General features: G+C 41.9%; 1 protein-coding gene across 1 annotated transcript in view; it reads left to right on the top strand.

The window, feature by feature from the left end:
* The first annotated feature begins 10,460 nt into the window (after positions 1–10,460).
* Positions 10,461–23,994, top strand: part of ZCCHC24 (zinc finger CCHC-type containing 24) — a 116,146-nt gene continuing 102,612 nt past the window's right edge. Inside the window, exon 1 of the mRNA XM_005152702.3 lies at positions 10,461–10,956. Within this exon, the coding sequence (XP_005152759.1) occupies positions 10,717–10,956 (240 nt within the window). The 5' untranslated portion in view covers positions 10,461–10,716. The remainder of the gene's footprint in view (positions 10,957–23,994) is intronic.

Raw genomic sequence — 23,994 nt, 5'->3', positions numbered from 1 at the left:
TTCTTCTGACTAAAAATCCTGATTTCAGAGGAAAAGGCAGGAGAGGACTTCACATCTCAAGTGCAGAATATATTTTCAGGAGGAATGTATTTCACTGTTAAAGCACACGCACATAGCATGTTAGTGGTTAGAGTAAGAAATTCAAGATCACAGCTTCGGCTGGCTTTTGCCTGACAGGAGTTCACATTTATCTGCAAGCAAGTTGTTTAGTCGCTCCACGTTTATATACCTGCAGAGCTGGTTTTGATAACACCTGTCAAAAGGATGCACTCACCCTTATTTAATATGGATAAGCTACTTAGTAATTTTGTGGTACCATTCAGCTGAGGGTCATTAAAGGAAAACATTATTTTTAGAGCCTGCAGATAATGATATAGGGAGATTTTCTTCTTTCCCTGCTGGTTGAAACTTGGCTCACATCACTGATAAAATCCTGACTTGATGGCTGTTTAGTGTCCTGTGTCAAATAATACATCGTTTTGATTCCATTCCAAGCAAATAAGTGATCATCAGAACTACACTGGGCCACTATTCATGGCATCAGTCCTTCTGGAAGCTACAGAAAGGCTACATAAGGGAAGAAACAAAAGTATAAGCAAAGACAAGCTCTTCAGGGTATCACAGCATGAAAACATTTTGTGATTACTGAAATGCCAATATGACAAGTGTTCATATAATATTCTGTGCCCTCCAAAAACACAGAAGGGACATCTTACCATTTTGAAACTCTTGCTAACAGCCTTCTATCATCCCTCCACAGAGGTGAAAGCATAAAAAGGTATGTAACTGGAGGAAAAAAACCCAGCAAACCAAACCAAAACCAAAAAAACACCACCATCAAACCACCACCACCACCCACAACAAAAAAGAAAACCCCCCAAAAACCAAAAAAAATACCAAACCCAACCAAACCACAAGAGGAAGAACTGCTATAATCAATCCTAAATGGGTGGGAAGGGGAAAGGCAGGAAGTTGCCTTCAGTCCCAGGACATCTCCTCTCAAGAGCAAAGAAGAAAGCCAGAGGAAGATTCTAATTCATATTTTGAGCTCAAGTAGACTCACCTAGAAAACATCTGTGTCAATGTTTCAGTCCAGACCAGGAATATGCTCCTGTCAAATCTTGTGGCTGTTTTCTCTACTTTCATTTACATCTCAGAGCATACACACATGCTCTAAACGCAAATCTGTGCTAAAACATGCTCCAGCTGCTGAAGAGCATTTGGTCTAGATGACACAACTGGATCTTGCCCTAAGGATCAAAAACACCCAAACCAAACCAAAATAAGCAAACTACTGAAATTAATAAAGTATGGATGCCAACTCCATTGTTCCTCCTTAAATAAATAAAATCACTGCTGTTAGGCCACCATACACACTAATGCAGATATAATTCTATGCACTATCCACCACTTCAGTTGTACCGTTACTTCCCCAAACAGACTTTCAAATCAATAAGCATCCAAAATGTTACAGGCCAAGAAAGGGACCTAAGAGTTTACTGACAAAGAAGAACTGAGTAAGGGAAAGTGGATGGTTAGGGAAGCAGGTTGGAAAGAATAAGGCCTTTCCCCCAGTCTCTGGGAATTACTACAAGCAAAAATATGAGCTTAAAAAACCCAGTCAGGATATATGACTCTTTAAATTTCTACTGAGTTGTAACTGACTGGTTTGCAAGCTCTCAATGGAATATGCAGGTACAGAGCCATAATAGTCCGATTAAAAATGCAATATAGATTCCAAGGAGACTAAGCTATATCTCTGGGTAACTAAGTAGAATTCATTAGTCCTTGCAGACTGGCTGCCATTATGATCAAACCCAGTTATTCATGTTAAAAGTGTGACTGTCAGCTTAAAAATGTCCCAGTGTAATCGAAGCCTCCTCCAGTCTTCAAGGTATTCAGAAAACAGAACTTTAGGGGGTACAGAATGAATTACTTATTTATTGGCCTTCTAGAGCCATTCTTTATGAAAGAATTATAATCACCCTACTTTGATAGTGGAATGAACAAGAGAATCTTTGAAGTGCAGAAACAGTACAAGATAAAGGTATCTTAAAATACAGAATTGAACCAAATCTGAACTCAGATTAAGCCGTCCAACTACAAATGAAAATGAAATGTTATTAAGTACTTCTGCAAGTTGCACCTCCAGCTCACACCCTGGGCACAGCTAATCACAAATCAAAGCCAAACCAACATTTTCTGGGGATATTGGTTGTCACTGTCAGTTCTTCTCAATTTTTTTAAGAGAATCATAATTTTGGCAATATTTGCAGCACAGTCATATTTTCAGTTCATCAACGGGAAAGATTTAAAAGAAGTCAAACAAATTGTGTTATTTTTAATATATTGTTATATTCTTTACTAAATGTAGGTAAGTTTAAGCCAAGTGAAACTTTCTGGTAGCCCTTAGTTTGCCAAGGGATGCCTGATGTCTCTCAGCTGACGCACAAAAGAACACAATACAGATAAGTGAGGTTTTTCCTAGCTGCATGAATCCTCTTATCTCACTTCAAGACATCTGGCAAGACAGGAAAACAGATGCAGGATACTGACATCTTCATTCGAGTCACACATGACCTAGAAAGAATCTGACTAAAAAGCATGATCCCTTCTTGTGCTGTGCCTTAATGTGGATGTTACCATATGTCATCCTCATTTTGCTAAATTTTGATATAAATATAGTCAAAACACACGTGCTTACACCAGAGGCAAATGACAATCATGTGCAACATCACTCCAGTAATGAAGCAGAACATGAAAGTTTTTCTGCAAAAGCTATAGTTGCCCCAGACCTTTCTGATTCTCAATAACAAGGGACAACACCCTGCACCCCTACTTTCAGACCAGAAAAAGCCCCAAATTTGCATCAGATGCTGAATAAACTTTCTCTGTAACATTTGTTTATTAAAATCTTTGCTCATGGATGGTAAAAATATTTTTGCTGAACACAATACCTTGTAAAAACATGCAAGACATTTTGCTACGTTTGTTTGAGCATTGAGATTATACTGGGACATCTACCCATTTCTTGATGTCCTTAGTTACCTAGCAATTCCATTTTGACATAGGTCTGAGGAGTGTTTCTGACAGCATTGATGGGGATGAGTGTTTTTCACTGAGAGACTTACAGTGGCAAAAACAGTGAGGTGGACATATGTCGGCTGGAAAATGTCTTTCTGTAGCTAGAATCACATGTATGCTCTGTAGTTCTCCCTGGCCTACATCTTGATCTGAGATGTGAAAGAAAACAAGGTGCAATTATTATTAAGGGTGGGGAAATAAACTCCACACTTTTTTTGACTATTTCATCAAAAAACATATCATCTGTTCATTGGTTCTTCACATTTCCTAGCAAATATGACATTCCATAAGGTAAAAACACTGGAAAGTTAATTTTGGAGCAGTCACACCCTCGCAGACTTCCTCAGCTTTCATTTTTACTTTTCATTCAATAAGTTACTAGTGTTAATGATACCCTTGGCTAATGCCATCCTCACAGAACCAGGTGGTACATGTTAACACCTTCAAATTAACAGCTGTGTTTAAGACAGAGACACTGGTAAGCTTGTTCAGCCCTTTACACAAGAAGAAACTACTTGCCTCATTAAATGGGAAAGGGTCAGGTCAGTACTTGCGGGCTGGTGCCAGTCTTATATAAGGAGGTTCACTCTAAGAGTGTAGACTGACAACGTTTCAGGTTAGCAGGCAAGAAAATTCCAGAAGAATGGTATGGCTCAAAATACTCCAGTTTTATATCAAAGAGTGGGGTATATTTTTCCCTAAAGCATGAGTACCTATACCATGACAACTAATTTATTTACTGCAATCTTGACTATAAATTCATCTTTCTTATTTAGGATTGTATTGAAGAAAATGAAAACATGTCTTGCTAGAAATTCACATCTTGCCTTCGGTTGAATTAAACAGGGATAACATGAATGTGAATTTGATCACAAGCAACTAAATATATATCAAGAACTCTGGTTTTACATAGGCTTTAGAATAGCACTTTTTCCCCCTATGAATCTTCTCTGGTGAATCTTTTCCTGGTGAGTGATTGGACTAAAGCTATGGAGATTGGACCGCAGTGCTTTTACTAATGAAACACATGTGAGAGTGACATTTGTCAGTTGTATTAATTGAAGGGGGGGGGGGGGGGGGGGGGGGGGGGAAACAGATTGGCTTAAAAAGGAAGAGGACAGGTTTAAAGTTTTTAAGGGATTTTAGTGTTCCATCAGCAGAGCTAGCTTCCATAATATCACTGTGTTTTTTATCTATAATTGATAAATGTACATATATGGAAAGTTTTGGGTTTTTTGCTAGAGTAGCTTAGTCCATATTTAAGCCTGCACGAATATCATTTCTCTCATAAAACTATACACTAGAACTGAAGTAGTAAATATGATTCAAAACCTGTACACCACGTACGTGTTATAAAAGCTGATGACTTTTAGGCCCTTGATAGGATGGTAATAAGTGACAGCTTCTTCCTGTCCAGAGCTGTAAAAATGGTACTTATTGCCTGCATCAGACAACCCAAAACCAGGTAACACACAAGACAGGTTCTAGTTGGAGAGTTTCATAGGCATGTGAGTTGTGCTGACCAAAACAAGAATCAAGCCCTAATGTAAGACATAGTTCTAAGTTTCAAGACATAAAACTAAAGAACTCCTGTCTTCAGGCATTTGCCATTCATTCCTTTCATGTAAAGAACTGCCTAAAGACTCCTTGGAGAGTTTCCAATTCTCATATAAATAATGTGTTGATTCAGAGTAACTAGGAAACAAGCTTCTTTGCCACAGGTTTACTGCTACTTAAGAGAAATGCCCACTCTAGAATCAACATGGCAATTCAGAATGGAAAAGATGCATATAGTTGTGGATAAATGAAATATTCATTCTGTTACCCAGCCTAACAGAAAGCAGGGCTATAAGAGAAAAAGCAAACCCACAGATAATCCTGGGTATGTAAAGAAGGCATTAAGAAGAAAAAACTGCAGTGTTGAAAGAGGTGGTAGCAATACTCTTGGTGACAACCATGTGGTGCAAACTGTTTCCCAGACCAAATACTGCTACCAGACCTGAGCTCACTTAGGGACAATCAGCCATTCCACAAAAATCAGCCACTAATAAAAAGCTAATTGTAGGTACAGTCCCAGCTTCCAGTCCAACTGCAGCCACTCTGTTCACAGGTCCCACCTGTCTCTTCCTCTCCTATTAACCACTATAACCTGTGCCATCCACTAATCACCATTTCATTTATTTTTATATTGTTAATTCTCTTCTGTCTTCTGCAATAGGTCTATCTCTTACTTTCTCAAGCCTTGTTCTATCTCAGCAAGCAAACTCAGAGAGGTTATAGTATTGGAATTGAAAATCTGGTGGAGGTCCTAGAGAAGCATAGAGATGGCAAACAGTTAGATAATGTCTCTGGTTCCTGGAGCTTGCTGTCCCACGTATTTAATGAGAGAAGGAGATGGGCAAAGGTACTACTTGCAGTAAAGACACACATAACAAGGCACAAATTAAACTCTCCATGCTTAAAAATAAATAAATCCAGTAATAAGTCATTGTTTCCCTCCTTGGGCAGTTTGAGTATTTTTATTGTGTGCTTTAACACCAAGGTTTTTAAAGGGCTCCACAGGCAATGACACTAAATGTCCTTAGTGAAGAGTCTCCTACAGCATAAGGTAGGTTGGAGGGATTTCCCAGGTGATAATAACTCCCACTTGCATGCCATTTCTCTGGCTGGTGAAGCCAACATCAGTAGTGGTTTCAACACAGACACTGCCAGGTAAGGCAGAGGGGCTGCCCTGGTGCCTGCTTCTCCTCTCCCTGTTACTGCCCTGCTCCTCCACTCTGCTCTCTTCCTTGAACTTCCTCTCCTGGATTCCTGGGACAAGCAAGAGTAAGGGGCTAGGACAGGCTAAGTAAAAAGGATGAGATGTTCTGGACAGGGATAATGAGCTTCTGGATCAGTACTAGGGACACAGCTACTGCTGCCTTTTGAAACTGAAATAACAAAACATGTCACAAACCTGTGCTGCTGCTGAAGAGTCTGCAGGAACCTCTGCAAAACAGTGCAAAAATCAGACCAATGTTTCTCACACAGCTATGCATATCCAGAGCATCTTTCATCCAAATACTCAGCAATGTACTGACATCTTAACACAGAGTGAGCGAGGAGGCCCCAAAACCTGAAACCATAAACTGGCCAGGTGCAAAACCTATGTGCTCCAAGAGGACCTGTTACATAAATCACCTACTTTGTGGTTTAAGACAGTCTTGCAGGAATTGTGCTTCGCACACTACCCACAGCAAATCATTACTGTGTCTGGTATATATTTACCAAAATTCTATATACGACTGAGCTATAAATTCATATTCATCCATTTCCAGAACTTTCTGTGTCAAAGCTATAGGAGAAAGAGTCGCTTAGAGGAAGAAAACAGGAATTTTGACTTTTGTACCTGAGTACTAGGTTGCAGCTGAGCCTTCAATAGATGCAAAAATACATGGTGTAACAGAACCCCACACATACATTTACTAGACTCACTTTCAGTAAGTTTTATGCTTATGCTGCATTTCATTACTGGCAGCAGAACTGTTGTATCTACATAGCAAGCACAAGTGGCTGTAATGGCCATAACTCAGAAATGCCGATGTACTTTTACAGTTTACAACTCTGTTGAAATGCCTTCTCATAATTTGAAGACACACTGTTTCCACCACATAGCTAGATTATTTCATAATAAGATAGGAATCTCTGCTGCAGCATATGAGAAACATTCACTTGGAATATTCCATGTAAACTGCAGCTGAATGGCCCATTGCATTACCTATATCCCAATTACAGAAATCAGAAATCACAGCAGTGGGCTCACATCACCTGTTTTCACTAGTATTATTATCAGTTTTGAGTATTCATTCTGTTTTCTTTTTAGAGTCCCATCCAATTTAGAAGATGGCTAAGATTACAGCAATTCATACAAAGGCACCTTCAGAAGCATGGGAATCCAGGGTATTCTTATAAGGTTGCATTCATTATTAGAATACGGAGTTCTATAAAAAATCTTTTAAAAAGATATTTAAAAATCACATATGTAGTTTAAAGGCTGACATCATCCAAGGTATGAACACTGAAAGCAGGAACATAACTACACTAGATTAAGAAATAGCTAGTCCTAACCAGAAGTGGAAAATTACATTATTTGCTCTTGCAAAGATGCCTTGTGAAGAGAGCAGCCTCAAGAGGCCCAGCTCATTGGGGTGACAGGATGAGTGATTGATATGAGTGATAAGTTCATTTTGAATAAATGACACAGTCATCCACTACTTAAGGAACAGGACTGAAGGTGTCGGACCCTATCTCTGTGTTTGCCTTTGACCTGCTTCAAGGCTTCTATTTTCCAGCTTACTTAAGCCATACAGATTATTCTGAGTTTCATGTTACAGGTCCAGTTGTTTGGTTGGTTTGTTTTACTTTGTTAGTGCTATTTGTGAATAAAACCAGGAGGATTAAAAAGTAAACTGTTTCAGCACCATAAGGCTTCTGTATAACCCATAGAGTTGCTGTCATAGTCCACCCCAATGTAATCAGTAGGAACCATAGACATGTCTTGAAGACATCCTGCAGGCATAGGGTTGTCTCATTGGACAGGTTTTATCTGATGAGACCTTTTGCCTCAAATATTTCAGAGGACAGTAAATGCAACTGACCTTGACAACTTTATTCTCTACGGTCGTGTTTCTGCTAAACAGACCATTTGTGCCAATCTTCACTAATCTGTAACTTCTAAAGGTGAAGAAAGAGGAGACTTACAATGAAAAATAAGATAAAATTAAACAAAAATCATTATTTTGGACATAACTGGACAGCAGCAGGTGTAGCAGCACCATTCTGTTAAGAGCAACATTAAGTTCAGAAAGGGAGATGAACTGCATAGAAACTCTTCTCCAGAAAAAAATATAGCAGAAGACCAGGGTGGCAACTAAATCTCAAGCTGTCAGTCCTTTTTAGCTATGGCATCAGCATTTTCCCTTCTTGATATGCAAAATAAAGCATCTATTCAATTCACTCATTGCTCTCTGTGGTTGCTTGAAGCAACCAGGGCGATGAAGGGGAGACTACAGCCACAACCTTTCAATGTTCAAATATATCTGGTGGAAAGTGTGGTGTCTTTAACATCACAGGGAGGTGCTGCACTTCCGAATGCGGCTGCTGTAATAAAGGCATTCTAACGCTGCCTTCCCTTGCCCCGCTGCAATCTGCACTGCCGTGTCTGACTAAAGCGCTCAAACCAACCCCCTACAATGACAGCTACACTCAGTTTGGAAACAAAGTATCAAAATATATCAAGAGCTGTTAATCCAAAACATTGTATCACCTCAGCCACTCTGTATTTTGGCCTCTGTTAGTACAAGAACTCTTATGTTGTCTGCTTGTTCAGAACTCCCATTTGCTTCACAGCGTGTTGCTAATCAGAGAGAACAGTAGAGTTGACCAGTAAAAATACAGGTATTTTGTTTTAATTTGTCATGTAAAAGAGGGAAGTGATACACATACAAATTGTCTTTAAAGAAGGAATTAGCGTGCCTACAAAAAATCCACAACAATAAGTGGCTTCACCCTAGTTCCCCCTCGTAGACTTTCTACCATATCTAGACTTTACTATCACCATCTGCCAGAAAGGCAAGTTCCTCAGATGTGATCTGTATTTCCTGCTCTTTTTCCATTTACCAGCAAATCCCAGACAATCTTCCACCACAACTTAATAAGTCACTATTAAGTGACTTAATTATTATTCACCTTTTTGCTTCTTTAAAACATTATGCAACTGTTTGAATTTGGGATGCTATTTCATGTCATTCTTTTGCTGTTATGATCTGTGCTGTGGACAGTCACAGCGCTACAAAGATCCTTCACACTGCTGTCATGTGTTCCTTCGCATGCCGATGCACACATGTGCATATGCACTCCAAAGGGCCTGTAAACAAAGACAGCTTACAAATGAGCAAACTGCATTCATGCTTCAAGGGCTCTGTCATTAAAAGTACGAAATATTAGCACCACTAAAGGAGCTCAGTTTGGTTGAGCTCCTCCAAATTCACCTCTCCTTGCAGTTCTGGAAAGCTGCAATCTTCACTGACATTCCTGCAAGTAGGTAGCTGTGCTGCCTTAACTACCTGCTCTCAGAAGTAAAATGCATCCATCTTTGGTGTTTGCAGCTGACAATTTAATAGCATTTTTTTACTGTGTGTACGCTGACCTGCGTTTGCTATTGCTTCTAACCACGCTTTTTCAGAGCAGCGATTTTTCTTCAGTCTTGGCAGAGATGTATGGCTCATTAAGGCAAACCTAGATGCCAACTTTGATGTTTCAAAGGTCAGATTTTTTGCTGCTGTCTAAGGAAGGCAGGCATTTTTTTCCCCAAGACCATACTGGGAAGTCACATTAGTTTTTAGCATCCTGTCGCTCAGGAAAGAGCACCAGGAGCTTTGCTCAAGTTTTAAAGTTACCTCCTGGAAGTTTCTTTGGTTTTAAAAAGAAAACTGCTAGTTTGATTGCTACAGTATTTGTACCAAAGCGAGAAATAGCTGCTCCACTCCACTCATTGCAGGGAAGGCAGCAGGGAAGAGTTTATGAACTGTAATTACCAGCTTACCCACTCAGGCTTCTTCCTAAAAGGAGAATCATTCATCACCCTCTTTTGTGCTACCGACTCCTTACAAGGCCTACTCAGCTTTAACTCCAGGGTATCCTATCGCAGCCCTGCTCCCCAAGAGCCTGCGCCAGGGCTACCTAGATGGATTTCAAAGGGAACATCACGCTGCTTGCCTGCCTTATTTGGGAAACCCTAACTCTGCAAGGCTTGGCACAACCTCAGTGACCGAGCAAGCTTTCGTAAACCTGGAGCTCTGACAGACGTTTGGTGAGAAGGAACCTCAGATAACAACGAGCTCCTAGCACGGGCAAAACCCAGGAAAGGACAGTTTTAAGAGAGCGCAGGCTGACGAGGTACCGAGCGGAGTTAAAACCAGCCCCGAAACGGCCCCGAGAGAAGCCCTGGGGAGGGCTCTGAGCGTGTTTGGCGTAAACCCCGTCAGGAAGAAGGAAAAGGAAGGCCGGGGAGCAGCCGACGCAACCCAGGCGGGCGAGCCGCCAGCGGCCGGGGGACACCCCGCGGCCAGCGGCCTGGGGCCGCCGCCTGTACCCGCACACGTACACACACATGTGCGCACACGGAGCCGGGGAGGGCCGGGGGCGGCGCCGGGACTCCCGTGCGCCCACAGCCACCACCCGCCCTCCGCACCCCCGCGGCGGGCGGGGGACCTATGGGGGCGCGGCGCGGCGGCCGGAGCGCCGGCAGCCCCTCCCTCGCCGCTGCTGCCTGCCCGAGTGGGAATAAAGACAGATAGCGGAGCAGGCAGCGGCCGCCGGGGGAGGGCTGAGCGCACAAAGTTTCCTGCGGAGCCCTCGGGCGGCAGCAGCGATGTCTGTGCTGCGCGGAGCGCTGTGTGGGCGCCGTCGGCCTTAGGGGGAGCGAGAGCGGCGCGGGGCCCGGCAGCGAGACCCCGGCCCGGCCTCGCCTCTCCTCCGGGCGGCCAAGAGGAAGCACGCCGGGCAGGGACGGAAAAGAGGCGCCGGCCGGAGCGCGGGGAGGGGGAGCGGCACTGCGGGGACAGCCGCCGCCGGCAGAGCCCCGGGGGAAAGATGAGCTTGTTGTCAACCATCGACACCAGCGCCGCGTCCGTCTACCAGCCCGCCCAGCTCCTCAACTGGGTCTATCTCTCGCTGCAAGACACGCACCAGGCCAGCGCCTTCGATGCCTTTAGACCCGAGCCCTCCTCGTCCCAGCACCCTGACCTCGGCTACACCAAGAGCACCCCGGAGCTGGGCTCCTCGCTCAGCTCTAGCTATCTCAACAGCTTCTTCCAGCTCCAGCGGAGCGAGGTGAGTCCCCGCCGCCACCCCCGGCCGCGCAGCCCCCGGTCCCCCCCGGGCCACAACCGCCATGATGCCCTGGCAGCTTCCCCCCTTCCTCCCCGGGCCGGGACCGAGCCCTCCGGCGGGGCAGCCCCGCTCCCGGCCGCTTCCCTCCCCGAGCCTTCCGCTCCGCCAGCCTCGGCGCCTGTCCCGTTAACGGGCCGGCGGCGGGGCCGGGGCGAGGCGTCCCCGCCGGAGCGGCATTGGGCGCCCGTGTTGACAGGCTGGTCAATGGTTATACCGGTTTCCCTTGCCAGAGGGACGGGGGACACACAAAAAGAGTTCCACATCCGTCAGAACGTAAAGAAATTCCACCCCGCCCCCTTTATATTTCTCCACGAAGTGATACTTTAAAAGCTTAATATAAAGAATATACATAGCTTAAGAGAGATCAGAGGCCAGCACTTTTTGGAAGCGAACGTGACAAAGAGTGGAAAGAAGTTTTGCGCACATTTCATAACACGAGAATAAGACTAAATGAAACCGAAGGGAAGGAAGCTAAAAAACTAGGGTATGCAAAGACAATTCACTGTGGAACTCCCTGTCACAGGAAGTTGTTGAGGTCAAGCACTTCTGCATTGGAGGTATTTCACATGTGTGGGGATAGGGGAGGTGGCACCTTGAACACCGTAACTCACAACCTCTCCAGAAGAGATGCAACAACACATTTATCCCCTACCATGGGGCTCTTGCTGAAGGCATTCAACAGTGCCTCCACTTGACAAGGGTCAGATGGACTATGCATCCAACCTGCCCTGGCACTTCCCACAGAAGTCCTCTCAGCGCCGTTTATGTTGAGGTTTAAGAAGTGTTCTCAGTCAAAAAACACATTCCTGTTCTGTCAGCAAAGGTACAGGGCTGTTAATTAAAAACAAATCAAATTCCCCAAGTGCTCTGGTGTTATAGCTGTTAGCAGTTAAGAGCTGGAGTTATATATACACATTCTTTTTTCCTTAATTAGAAATTCTTTCTTAAGAATTTCATGAAGCACATCCACACTTAGACACTATTTTTGGAAGTATGTAGTTCAAAATCCATTCAGTCTGGTGTACCCAACCTTATTAAACACAACATAACGTGCCCAGTTTAAAACCACGCAAACTTACCAAGTACATTGATGTTGCTAAAAGACAATCAGACAGTGTAATCTAAATTTCTGGCTACCTATGTGTTAATAGCAAATTTGCCCCTTTCTGCTTGGCTTATGAGCTTTGTGGTGCCCAGGTAGTGACAAGATGCCAGGAGTTTGGCCTGCATGGGCTCTCCAGAGTGGGACCCTGCTCAAGTCTGTGTTTGTTCAAGTTAGAACACCTTGTGCTCACAGAGGGTTCTTTTTCTTCTTGGGAGAAAAAGGAAAGAAAAAGTAAATGGAGGCTGCATTCAGGAAGCCTTTCAGACAGTCTCTTGAGAAACAGTTTGCTTAAATTGTCTTCCCCCCCCCCAGTTAATTTTCTGCTTCTACTATACTCTTTGCAAGTAGGGCTGATCCTTTTGTTACACTCTCCCCTTCCATTTGGCTCACATTTATTTCTTTTTTTTTCCCCAAAAACTTTTATGCTTCCTGGAGATCTTTTCCTTGGTATGCCCCTGTTTCAGCCCCAGCTCTGAGCAGTTAGCCCCTTTGCAGCCTCACCCGGCCACGCTCCTTTTGGATGCCAGCAGTAGCTTTAGCTGCTGCATTGCTGTATGGATTTCTGTCATCCATGAGTTATATGGATGCAACTTTATTCTGCTCTTTTTAACCTCATCCCACTTTTGTGAGGCACATGGATGACAACAGGTGAGAATGCGAGGTCTATAGCATTCACTGCTCAGGAAATAACCATTTCATTCTATACTGAGACTGCAATATTTTTAAAAGATCAAGCATGTTAGTTTGTTCCAGTTCATTTTCCAGCTTGTCACAACAATAGCATTCACTAAGTGGACAACAGAGACACTTACTTCCATGTTTCCAGTCTTTACCTGAACTGTGTGTTAATACAGGGTAATCTGAAAGAAGGGAAAGAGGCACCCATCTCATATGGCATGGGAATGCATTTGCCCTGGTGGATATACCCTGAGGAAAGTAGGGAACCCTTTAGTTGCCCAGGCTAATGCTGCCTGCTTATACAGCACCTTTCATTCAAGGGTTTAGAAGGCATTAGAAATACTGTTGCTCAAAGAAAGGTGCATCAGTATGATTGATGCTCTGTTCTTTCCAAAACCTGGAAACTAGACTGGTTTTCTGGCCGGAGTCACAAGTGTCCTGCTCTTAATTCTTGAGATGCTAACATTTGTTTATTTGCAGATGCCATTGGGTATACACTACGTATTTCAAATGCATAACATTATTTTGGGGAACATTAGTATTGTATGCTGCTTATGCTATAGTGGGCTTATGCTATCTTTGGAACAACACATAGCTTTCCACAGTTAAACTGTTGACTGTTTTCTACACAGTGCTTGCTTTGGTTGGCATTTTTTTTCCCTCCCAGTTCTGTCCTGGGTTGGCTTAGCCTGGAGTTGAGCTGTGACAATGATTGACACATAGCTGTACACAATATTTAGAAAGTGATCTAATGAGCTGCCAAAATAGCAACAGGTTGAGAAATGATAGGATCATAGGGTGTAAAATAGTCGCGTGTCCTGTCTGTTACCTTGCAATTGTAAATTTCTGGAGGAGAACACTTGGAACAAGAGGCAGCACTTGTGAAAAGTTGCTATTATACAGGGTTTGCAAGTCTGCATGGCAGTGCCTGTGTATGTGACTTGCATGCTGACCAAAGCAACTGGACAGAAAAAACCTCAAAAGTGCCAGCACCCACAGAGTAGTCTTGCACTTCACCAAGATTTTTGTCCTCCAGACTTTTTCCACTACAATGGACGCCTTCTAAATAAACATGATGAACACAGCTGTTTGGTGCATAAAAGCCCATTGTACCAGGGGAAAAAAAGCAATAATAAAGGTTTAAACAGTAAAGCAACAATGAGTGTTTTGTTCCATATGCAAGACTCATTTTGCAAAACAGACCTGCTTTAAACAAAACTTTACTGCAGCTTTTATTGTCCTAGATATGAAACGAAAGCATGTTATAACATTAAGATGCATTAAATTGGCTATTGAACTGAACTCCACCCTCATTATAACACCATCCATCAGAGCCAAATATTTGAGGTTTTGTTGTGGGGCTGGTTACAGGGGATTTAATGTGTTTGAGACAGAGCCAGGTAACTGTGGCTTTGTGTCACTGAGTGTTATAGTTGAGAAACCTAGAATAAGGGTGTAAGAGACTCGTATGGTATGTTTCTATACTCACAGTAGGCATCCTACCAGATCAATGCTTTCCTCAGTCAAGAAGAGCAGCAACCAGTTACTAGAAATTACTGTATTAGAGCAATCAAACTTGGTTCTTTGAACCCAGAGTGGTAATTCTGGCAGAAGCCAGTATTTACACAAGAGAAGGAGCCTGTGTCCTAATGAATTCTTTGACCATGTGCAATACTCTGTGCGTCTTTCAAGAGAATTCCTTCCAGAAACCTCTACAGCAGCTACTTTTGGGATCTAAAGCAGATCTTATTTAAACACAAATGTACTAGATTAGGAAATAAGCACTGTTTTCAAGAAGTAATTCATGTTTCTAACTCAGGAACTTCCAGGTCCAGTCCTATAAGGCAAATGGAGAGCTAATTGGGAATGAGAGAACATGGGCTAGTGCAGTTCACTATAGTAAGATGCAAGGTCACTCAGAAATGCAATTTTGTAGAATTAAAACCAAACAAACCAACCAACCAACCAAAACCAGCACGTACTGTGGAAAATAAAGTTCCAGCTTCTGTTAAACAGAAGCAGGTCTGTAGCACTGGGATAGGTAGCACTTATCAGGAAGCTTCCCCAAAAAGAAAAGTTGGTGTGACAGTGACATTCATATATTAATGACAACAACAAAATCCCATGAAACACTGTCAAGAACAAAAGTCTACGGAAGCAACTTGGTATTTATACCAAAAAATACATTTTATATCAAACTTGTTTTCTACCTGTCTTTGACAGAATTAGAGGAATACACACTAGCCTGATACTTGTTGAGAAAAGAGCTGATACTTAGCCTAGATGAATTAATTTGAAGGATGATTACAAGATTCATCATTCTTGTAGTATCAGAACAGTACAGGGGCTGCCATACAAGATCAGGCCATTGACCCACTTAATTGTTATATCTCTGAGAACAGCCATGATTAAAAGATTTAAAAGAGAGAACAAAACACTTGGCAAGAAGCTGCTCACCACCAGTATGGTCCTAGGGCAAATACAACAGAGATGCAGATTAGCAGAAATTGCCATATGCTCCAAAATGTTTCCGATTCCATTTGTTTTGTGGAATATTATTAGTTATTCTAACACAGAGCATAGATACGATCCACAGAGTGCTTAAGGTGCTCAGCACTCCAGTCAGGACTTCTTGCTTCTCACTTGCAGTCTAAACAACTGCAGTATTATCTACTCTTATTTCAGAATCATTATTGGTACTCAGAGTAGTGCAGTGTTCAGGTTGCCTGCAGTATATGAAGATATCTTTTAATAATAGTAATTGATCTAATTTTCATTTTTCTCACTGTTGATGTAAGTACTAACATTTCAGTGCCCTCATCCTTCTACAACATTGACTGAAAAAGGAATTGCTGGGCTATTGCTGTGTTGGGGGAACTTGTGCTCTCTGCCTCAAGATGATTGTACATTACGGGTATTTTGTGGATACTTGAAGTGCCAGTCAGCTCTTTTTAAACTGCTTTTCAAGAAGTTAAATGTCAGTTCTCTTACTGGTCCTTGTAAGAGATTCCAGGGAGCTGAATCTCTGTTAGTCAGAAGACAACATGCATTTGGGGATCTTGGCAGCATCAGCCTCCTCCATCCTCCCACACAGCCAGCTCTACAGCCCTTTTGACCATATTGCCTCAGCACACAAAGTGTAGCTTTCAGAGCCCACTCTCTATTCTGGACTCAAACTGTCAGATCCTATTACAGGTATGTGGGGGTAATAACTACTCTATTTCCAATTCCAGTTGGATGTGTGCTTTGAAATGCAAAATTTTGGATTTTTAAAATTTAGAAACATTCTTTTTTGCTTCCTGTTTTTATTTCTGCATCCATGGCCTCCTGCTTTGCTAATTCTGTCTTTAGAAAACACCCCTTTCTGCCAGGGAACTAAAAAACAACCATAAGTGAACGTACTGCTGGAATTGGAGTCTGTATTTTGTATAAGTGAGAAACTCAAGTTATCATACAAATTACACTCTTCTATTTGTATCCTCTTTGTATCCCCTGGGCATGGATTTAGACTCCTCAACTCTCTAGGATTGTGGTTGTGGGCTGCATATGGCAGATACCTTTCTTATTCTTATCACTGAGGCTAAATTACCCAATAGCTATTTGATTGCAGAAGGGAATACACAAGAGCTTGGTTCTCTCAGGCAAGTACTCTAAATACAGTTATGTTGCTTTTACACAGGCTTTGTTACCCGAGTAAGAATAGCAGAAAGCTCCCAGAAATAAGAAGTTATGTCAAAGTTACAGTCCAACAGCCAGAGCCTCCTTTGTTGCTTCCTTATCCTCTCCACACCTAAGCAAATACCACTGTAGCTCTGCAGCACACCTGCGTTTACCTCTAGCTAACACTAGTTCCCATGGTTTACAGCAACAAAAGTATTACCCACCATAGTCTTCTGCAGCTACTTAGTATCACGTCAAAAGCTGAACCATGTTTGGAAAGCTGGCAAGAGCTAAAATATTAATTGCTGAACTTAAATGAAGTCTTCCAGAAGAGGGATATAGGCTTTGTGCTTTACTATTGAATTCTGACAAAAACAAAACAAAACAAAAACCAAACCCAAAAAACAAGTAGCAGCAGGAGAAAGACAATTATATCTGCTCTTCCTAATCAGTTGAAAATATTACTAATTCTTCTAAGTCACTTGGGACTTTGTATTGATGCAAAGAACTTACGGAGAAGAGCATCAGCATTCACTTTGTGTCTCATGCCTACATCCATGTCTCAAAAACTTGATGAGCAATACACATAAAAAAACCCTCAAGCCATAACTGGAGGCAAAAGCCTGTAGAATCTGTGTTACAATTTTATATGTACAGATTTCAGTCCCAGTTATGTGTTTACAGTGTCTTCCATCCGAAGTCACCCAAACAAAGGGGTGACACAACTGTGTGTTGGGTGATGATTTTTCATCCCTCCATCTCTTTTGCTCTGCAGACACAGTCATTCAGAATAGAAAGAGAAGAGCCTTTTCCAGTGAACTGTACAAAATTGTCAGACGATCAAGTCTGACTTCATAGAATCATAGAATGGTTTGGGCTGGAAGCGACCTTAAACATTATCTGTTTCCAACCTCTCTGCCATGGGCAGGGACACCTTCCACTAGACCAGGTTGTTCAAAGCCCCATCCAACCTGACCTTGAACCCTTCAGGAGTGGGGCAACCACAGCTTCTCTGGGCAACCTGTGCCAGCACCTCACCATCCTCATAGCAAACAATTTCTCTCTAATGTCTAATCTGAATTTACCCTCTTTTAGTGTAGAGCCATTCCCCCTTGTCCTATCCCTACATGTCCTTGTAAAAAATCCCTCTCCAGATTTCTTGTAGGCCCCCTTTAGGTACTGAAGTCAGCTTTAAGGTGTCCGTGGGGCCTTCTCCAGGCTGAACTTCATTTATGAAGTGTATGGAATAAATGGCTAACCAAAAGATACACAAATCTGCTTTTATCCAAAAGCCAATCTTGCCCCACCCCCTCTCCTTTTTTTTTAATATTATTGGTTGGGTTAGGGATTTTGTGGAATTGGACAAGAAAGATAGCAAACAACTTTTATTACTGGGCCTGTTACTTTGGTAATAATTAGAAGATCACATTATTGATAGTCAGTGGTGAAGATTAATGCAAAGAAAAGATTCTAATTCAGAGTTTAAGTGGGTCATGAAGAGGCCTCTGACTCCTGATTTAAGCAATATTTAAATATAAGACCAGAGGATGTTTTCCATACTATTTAAGAAGAATGAAAAATAATGACAGTGCAGTTGCAGAAAGGTGCAGGCACAGATACTACAGAGCTAAGTCATACCATACTGATAATATGATTTGCATAGAAACAAAAGCAAATATGTTCTTATCTAAACCTAATGCCTACATATAAATGTATATAAAAGTGATACTGGGTATCACCTTAAAGGTTCTGAATGGTTTCTTGAAATACAGCAGTTACTGTTTGTACCTCTCCTCAGTTTCTTTTTGCCAGGTCAGTTGCCAGCAGCCTGATGCCCATTTTACCACTCTCCTTAACTGCCTTTCTTCCTCTTTTAGAAAGCCACAAAGAAATGATTAAATTAAATGGGAAGAATGTAAGCCTTTGCTTTATGGCAGTTTACTTTGTTCTATCTGGGTTCCAGAGAAGTTATAGTGGATCAAAGGAACCAGTAAGTTTTACAAAGCTATTCAAATCTTACAGTAATGCTGACATAATTCAGACAGACGATATAAGTGTCACAACTTGGATCACTTTTTTTCCTGCTGGTCATTTTTTGTTCTCAGAAACATTACAGACAATCTGTGATCTGCTAAAAGTAGAACCTAAAATTATACACAGATTGACTTGAGGAAAGCAGAATAAATGCAGGGTTACAAGGCCTGGGCTTTGTCCATGTCCCTCAATGTCTAGCCAGGCCAGCACAGCTGTTGGGAGTTTTGGTGGTTTTTAAGTTTAACATGTCACAGACCGAGCCCATTACTTTCTATCGCATGTTTTGGTGTAAGCAAATACTAACAAGTCCAGTACTTTGACTAAGAGGAATTTTAAGGAGCCTTTTTCAGGCTCTTCTTAGCTCTTTCAGCTGCTGCCGATAGGAGAGCTGCTGCCTGGTCTTCCAAACCTGTATCTTAGGAAATACATCTCGTATCTACAGATTTAGTTTGAAGATAAGCCAGTGCACTCATGGTCCGGGACTTTAGCTCTCATGTCCAAAGCAGAAATACGTTCCTGCTGTATTTAACAGCCATGCACACCTACTCCCTGCACATGGCACAATTTGGCATCATTTTTGAATGAACACAAGTGCAATACCCTGGAAGGATCACGGGAATCTGGAAATCTATATTTACATCTCACACAGCTAACTGCCAACCAAGCAAACATTTCAACGGGATCAGATTACTCCCATAGGTTTTCTTCCTGCCAGAATAGAGGTTCCAGGTCTCTAAACTTTACTGCAACTGAAACAGGGGAGTTGGGGCCTATATTTCTTCACACTAAGCCAGCCTGCCTAGGCAACTATCTGTGTGGTGTATTAGGGCTATGGATACCTGTGGTTAAACAGAAAGAAAATGAACTATTGTACCATCGTTGCATCCTGGAAGTGGGGGATTAGTAAGAACTCTTAAGAGCATTCAAGCACCAGTAACCACTTTGAAATAAAGGTGTTCTTATAAATATCTTTCTCCAACATACATTGCAACTGAAATTAATAGAGTAATAAATTCATTCCTCTAACAGATCCAACCTGGAAAATAAAAAACCTCCTTAAGTCTACTTGGAAACCAGATTACTCAATTGTTATAATTTATCTGAAGCAGATTGTGTTTAGTTTTAGGTTTGCTTGCTTGGATCACACCAGGCTGTGCTGTATTACAACTGATTAAAAGGGTGGCTTTAAAAGTAGATAAAAGCTTTAAAAGCTGGAGTAAAAAAATGAAATTCCAGCCTGTCATTTATTACATGGAAATAATTTATTTTCCTCACTATATTCAATTTAATAAAAGTTTCTGTCTTCCTATGAGTGCAGGAACTGAGGCCCTAAACGCATTGCTAGGGGCCCATTCTGGGCAGATGATGTATTGTTTCTACCTCTGACAGTGACCTTAGCTTTGCCTCTTTTAAACCTTGGCAGCCATCGCAGAGGTTTCTGTGCCAAGAAGGCATTACTGAATGTAAATGATATAAACAAAACTGTCTCAGACTTAAAGTTCAATCTAACCCAAAATGGACATTTCTTAGCAAAACTTTTCATCACGCAAGAGCTGCACAGGAGGTAAATGCTTTCCTCCGTGTGTCTTGAACAGGCACATATCTATTTCCGGGTGTTATTTTTCTTACGTTTGGAGTGTCAAAAGACCCACCAAATGAGAGGAAACCCGACTCTTGTTTTTCAACCTGCAGGTCAGATTGAGACAAGATTTCCTGCAGGAAACAGAGATGTTAACAGAAAGTGCAGGGGTCAAAACATGTCCGTCTGTTTCTCCCCTCACTTTATGCTACACAACCTTCATAACCTCCTCCTTGTCCGAGAGTCCTTTCTCAACAAAATAGGGTTGTTTTTTACACTGCAAGGAGGCAGTGGGATTGAGGTGTCTGGCAGAGGCCCTTCCTGCAGCCGCTCTTGCAAAGGTCAGGGAGGTTGGCAGTCCGCAACCTGGGGGAGACTCAGCTGCAGGCAGCCGAGGGACAGGCGGAGAAATGAAAGCTCCTGTGGGGATGTGTTAAAGTAATTTGCAACATGAATGGTCTCCGTTGTCCCTAACATAGAGCTCATGTGTTAGAGCTTCTCTTTAACATAAGTGGGCAGTTGTTCAGTGTTCAGCAGATGAAAAGGATCCCTGCAGAGCTTGGTGCGAGATTTAGAAGGTTCCTCCAAGACTGTGTACCTCTGACCAGAGGAAATATCTGTCCTCTCCTTTCCCACCTTTCCAGATCTGCCATTAAAGGCTTTTTTTGCGAGGTCACCGTACATTGTGTAAAGAGTAAATGTTCTCACTGAGATCTACAGCAAACCTTTCCTTGAGGCTGGAATAAGGAGGGTCACAGTACTAGCAGAGAGCCAAGAGCCCTACCTGGGACTCAGCAAGCCTGAAGATGGTGATTGATCAACCTGTTAACTGTCAATGTTTTCTTACTTCTATATCACTGTATAGTAGATGGGGAGCAGCATTTTTTTTAATTTTTTTTTTTTTGAGATCCAAAGATTCATGAAACTCATTGAAAGCTTTGGATCAAAATGTTAGAGGTAGTGGATTCACAGCATGGTGAGATGGTGGCACACATTGCTCTTCAACCTGGCCATGAGTTGAAGGTATGCCAGTCGTATACAGGGGAGTGTGTTGCACCCATTTGCTGTCCTGCAGAGTCTCAGCAGTAGTGAACAATTATAACCCAAGAAGCCACAACCATGTGAGCTGTCAGATCTGGAATGAATAGACTGGATAGATCTGCTGGATTAAAGATTCATCACCTTACCATTGACCTGCCTCACAACTACTGGCAAGTCAGGACACATTTGTAGTTGTCTCCTTAACACATTACTTCTGCAATAGAAAAGTTCTAGTGCCATTTATCTGACAATATTTAGAAGCAGGCACTAATGTTAGCAGTTTAATATGAGCCTGTATTTATCTAAAAACTCCCATAGAAGAAGGATGAATTAAAGTATGTATGGCTAGTCTAACTAGCCAGAAATGTATTAATTAAGGTTTACTAGTGTAGTCTATATTTATCTGTATTTTAGATGAGGAACTTGAGTAACTCACATTTTACTAAAGTCAACACAAAGGCTTTTTTTGGTTTTTGGTTTTTTTTTTTTTACATCTAACTTAAACATTGACTTCAGAAAGAAACAGAAACCTGAGTCTTTTTTTCATCCTACATTTTCTTCACTGAGTGATGAGCTTTGCTTGCAGTTATACAATGATAAAATGTAACTGAGTAAACTCTTCAACTGGTTTCTGTAAAAGTATTTATAATTTACTAGAGGAGCGAAAGCAGATGTAAGCCATACAGGAGCAGTTTTTGAGGGTTTCCATTTTAGCTGTGGTAATTAAACTTCTCCATTTCTTCTGGTGCTCAAATTAATAACAGCTAAATTTATGACAGTATTTTCATTTAATCCCTCTGTTTTCAGAGGGCTTTGGGGTTGGCTGTAATCAGTGATTCTGCATTTGGTCACTTATGAAGAGCTGAAGCACAGGAAAAAATCATAGTTTTGAGTGCTTTTCTCCTCATCTGATCATCTCCAGGTGCAACTGTTGTGTTTTCACACATACTGCATGGCCCCACAGACAAATTCCATGACAGAAGCAAGCCTTGGTGCACTAGCAGAGAAGACAGGTGTAGGCCCTCAAGTTAAGTTTTCTATATTAGCACATACAAGCCACTGAATTTCTGTTTGAGTAGCTTCAGATTTCTCCCTCCTCCAACATGAAAATAGCAACTGAGTGAACATAATTACTTGTCTATCCTGGAGTTTTATCCATGACACTGCACAGGGATGTATTCAGTTCTTATCTTCATGAAAATCCAAGCTGATAACTTAAGCACCTTTTGACATTTAAGTGCAGGGCTAGTAATTAGCATGACTAGCCTGCTTACCATCATACACGCTTCACAGACTGGAGAGTCTTTATAATTTACAGTACATGAAAACCTTTCTTTTCCCACACTGATGACAGGGCAACCCAGTTCCTTCTTCCAACAAGCATCAAACAGCCATGGTGCCTGATAACTTAAACTGAGCTCTAGAAGTTAAGACTGGTTTATTTTCATTTGCTTTATTAGGTTGGCAACATACTAAAGGGAAAATAAGTCATCAGAATTTCTTTGCTCATCGCTTTTCAATTACAGGCAGTTTCATGTAGTGTAAGAACTGATAACTGGATTATGTTATAGGAATATTGGAAAATTACAAGACCTCATTTCAATATGTGCAATTAAAACAAACATGGAGAGAATCACTACCTTACAGACCACCAAACAACTGTACTAGCTACATGCAGGCTATAAACCATATCAACCAGCACAGGTCACTCCTGCCTCAGGTAACTGGTGTTCATACTTGAAAAGTAAGACCACCTATTTGTTCAAATGTTTCATTGCATATTCCTATCAGTACCATTGTCTTTATTTTGAACATTAACCATTGGTAAAAAAGAGGCTGAAGAGATAAATTCTGTTTCAGCATTTCCTTTTCCACTGTCTTGGCACACCAGGCACAAAAGCCATCTTTGAAAGGCAGGCACTAGGCAAGAGGATCAAGAGCATTTGCCAAATCACTCACTTACTAGGAATTTCTTAGAGGTGAGCAAAATGCTGGAACTCTTGAGTCACTCACATGTGTTACCCAACTGGAAATCCGATTAACTAAGCTATAAAAGACAATAGTTGCCTCTTTCACAAAGGACCACACTGCAACCTTACAGATTAGGTGCCTTTTAACTGGAAACAGCAAACAAGGAACAAAGGAAGCCCTGCTTCCCAACACCACCAACAGATAGAGTTTATGGATCTACTAGCAGAGAGGTTACTTTCAGAGATTACAGTACCAGATTTTCTGTTTAGTTCACATTCAGCTAAGTCAACAAGCTTCATAGGAAGGACAAACAAACTTACATCATCAGCTGAAACTTCCCAGCAAGCCAGTCTCTGAGTTTTACCACCAGGCCCCCTATCCTCCCCCTATACAGAAAGATAAGGAAATGCTGAATTCATTGCAGCTGGCCTGATGAGCCTTGTAATTAGGACATGCAGTGTGGTCTTTCAGCTTCTGGAGAGCAGTAACCCTTTCACTGCCAAAGCCTTTCCATCTTGTTACAGCTCAAAATGGGACTTCATTTGAGAGGTATTATTTGTTACCTGCTTTTCAAAGATATAGGTTGGCTTTGCTACTGGCACACTGTGAACACAGAGTAGTCATTGCTTTTGGTGGAATTCATCAGAGGAGCAGTCTCCCTTCCAGATGTGTACCAATACACTTGAGACCAGAATGATTTAGAATGCATTTCCCTCTTCTTCTCTGTTTTCCTTTCTACTGTGTCTGCCTGAGACCATCAACAACCTCCCTGTCGCTCTGATCATTCCCTGGACATCCCTTTAGAGTGCGAACCTAATTCCAAGGTTTTATTCAAAACCCTTCTTAAAAATCCCCTTTCAGCACTGCAACATCTAGTAAGGGTAGAATTGTTGATTTGCTCAGTTAAGGT

The sequence above is a fragment of the Melopsittacus undulatus genome, chromosome 8, assembly GCF_012275295.1.
Source record: "Melopsittacus undulatus isolate bMelUnd1 chromosome 8, bMelUnd1.mat.Z, whole genome shotgun sequence".
Lineage (NCBI taxonomy): Eukaryota > Metazoa > Chordata > Aves > Psittaciformes > Psittaculidae > Melopsittacus > Melopsittacus undulatus.
Note: the sequence above shows the minus strand (reverse complement) of the source record. Positions and strands in the feature narration are given on the sequence as shown.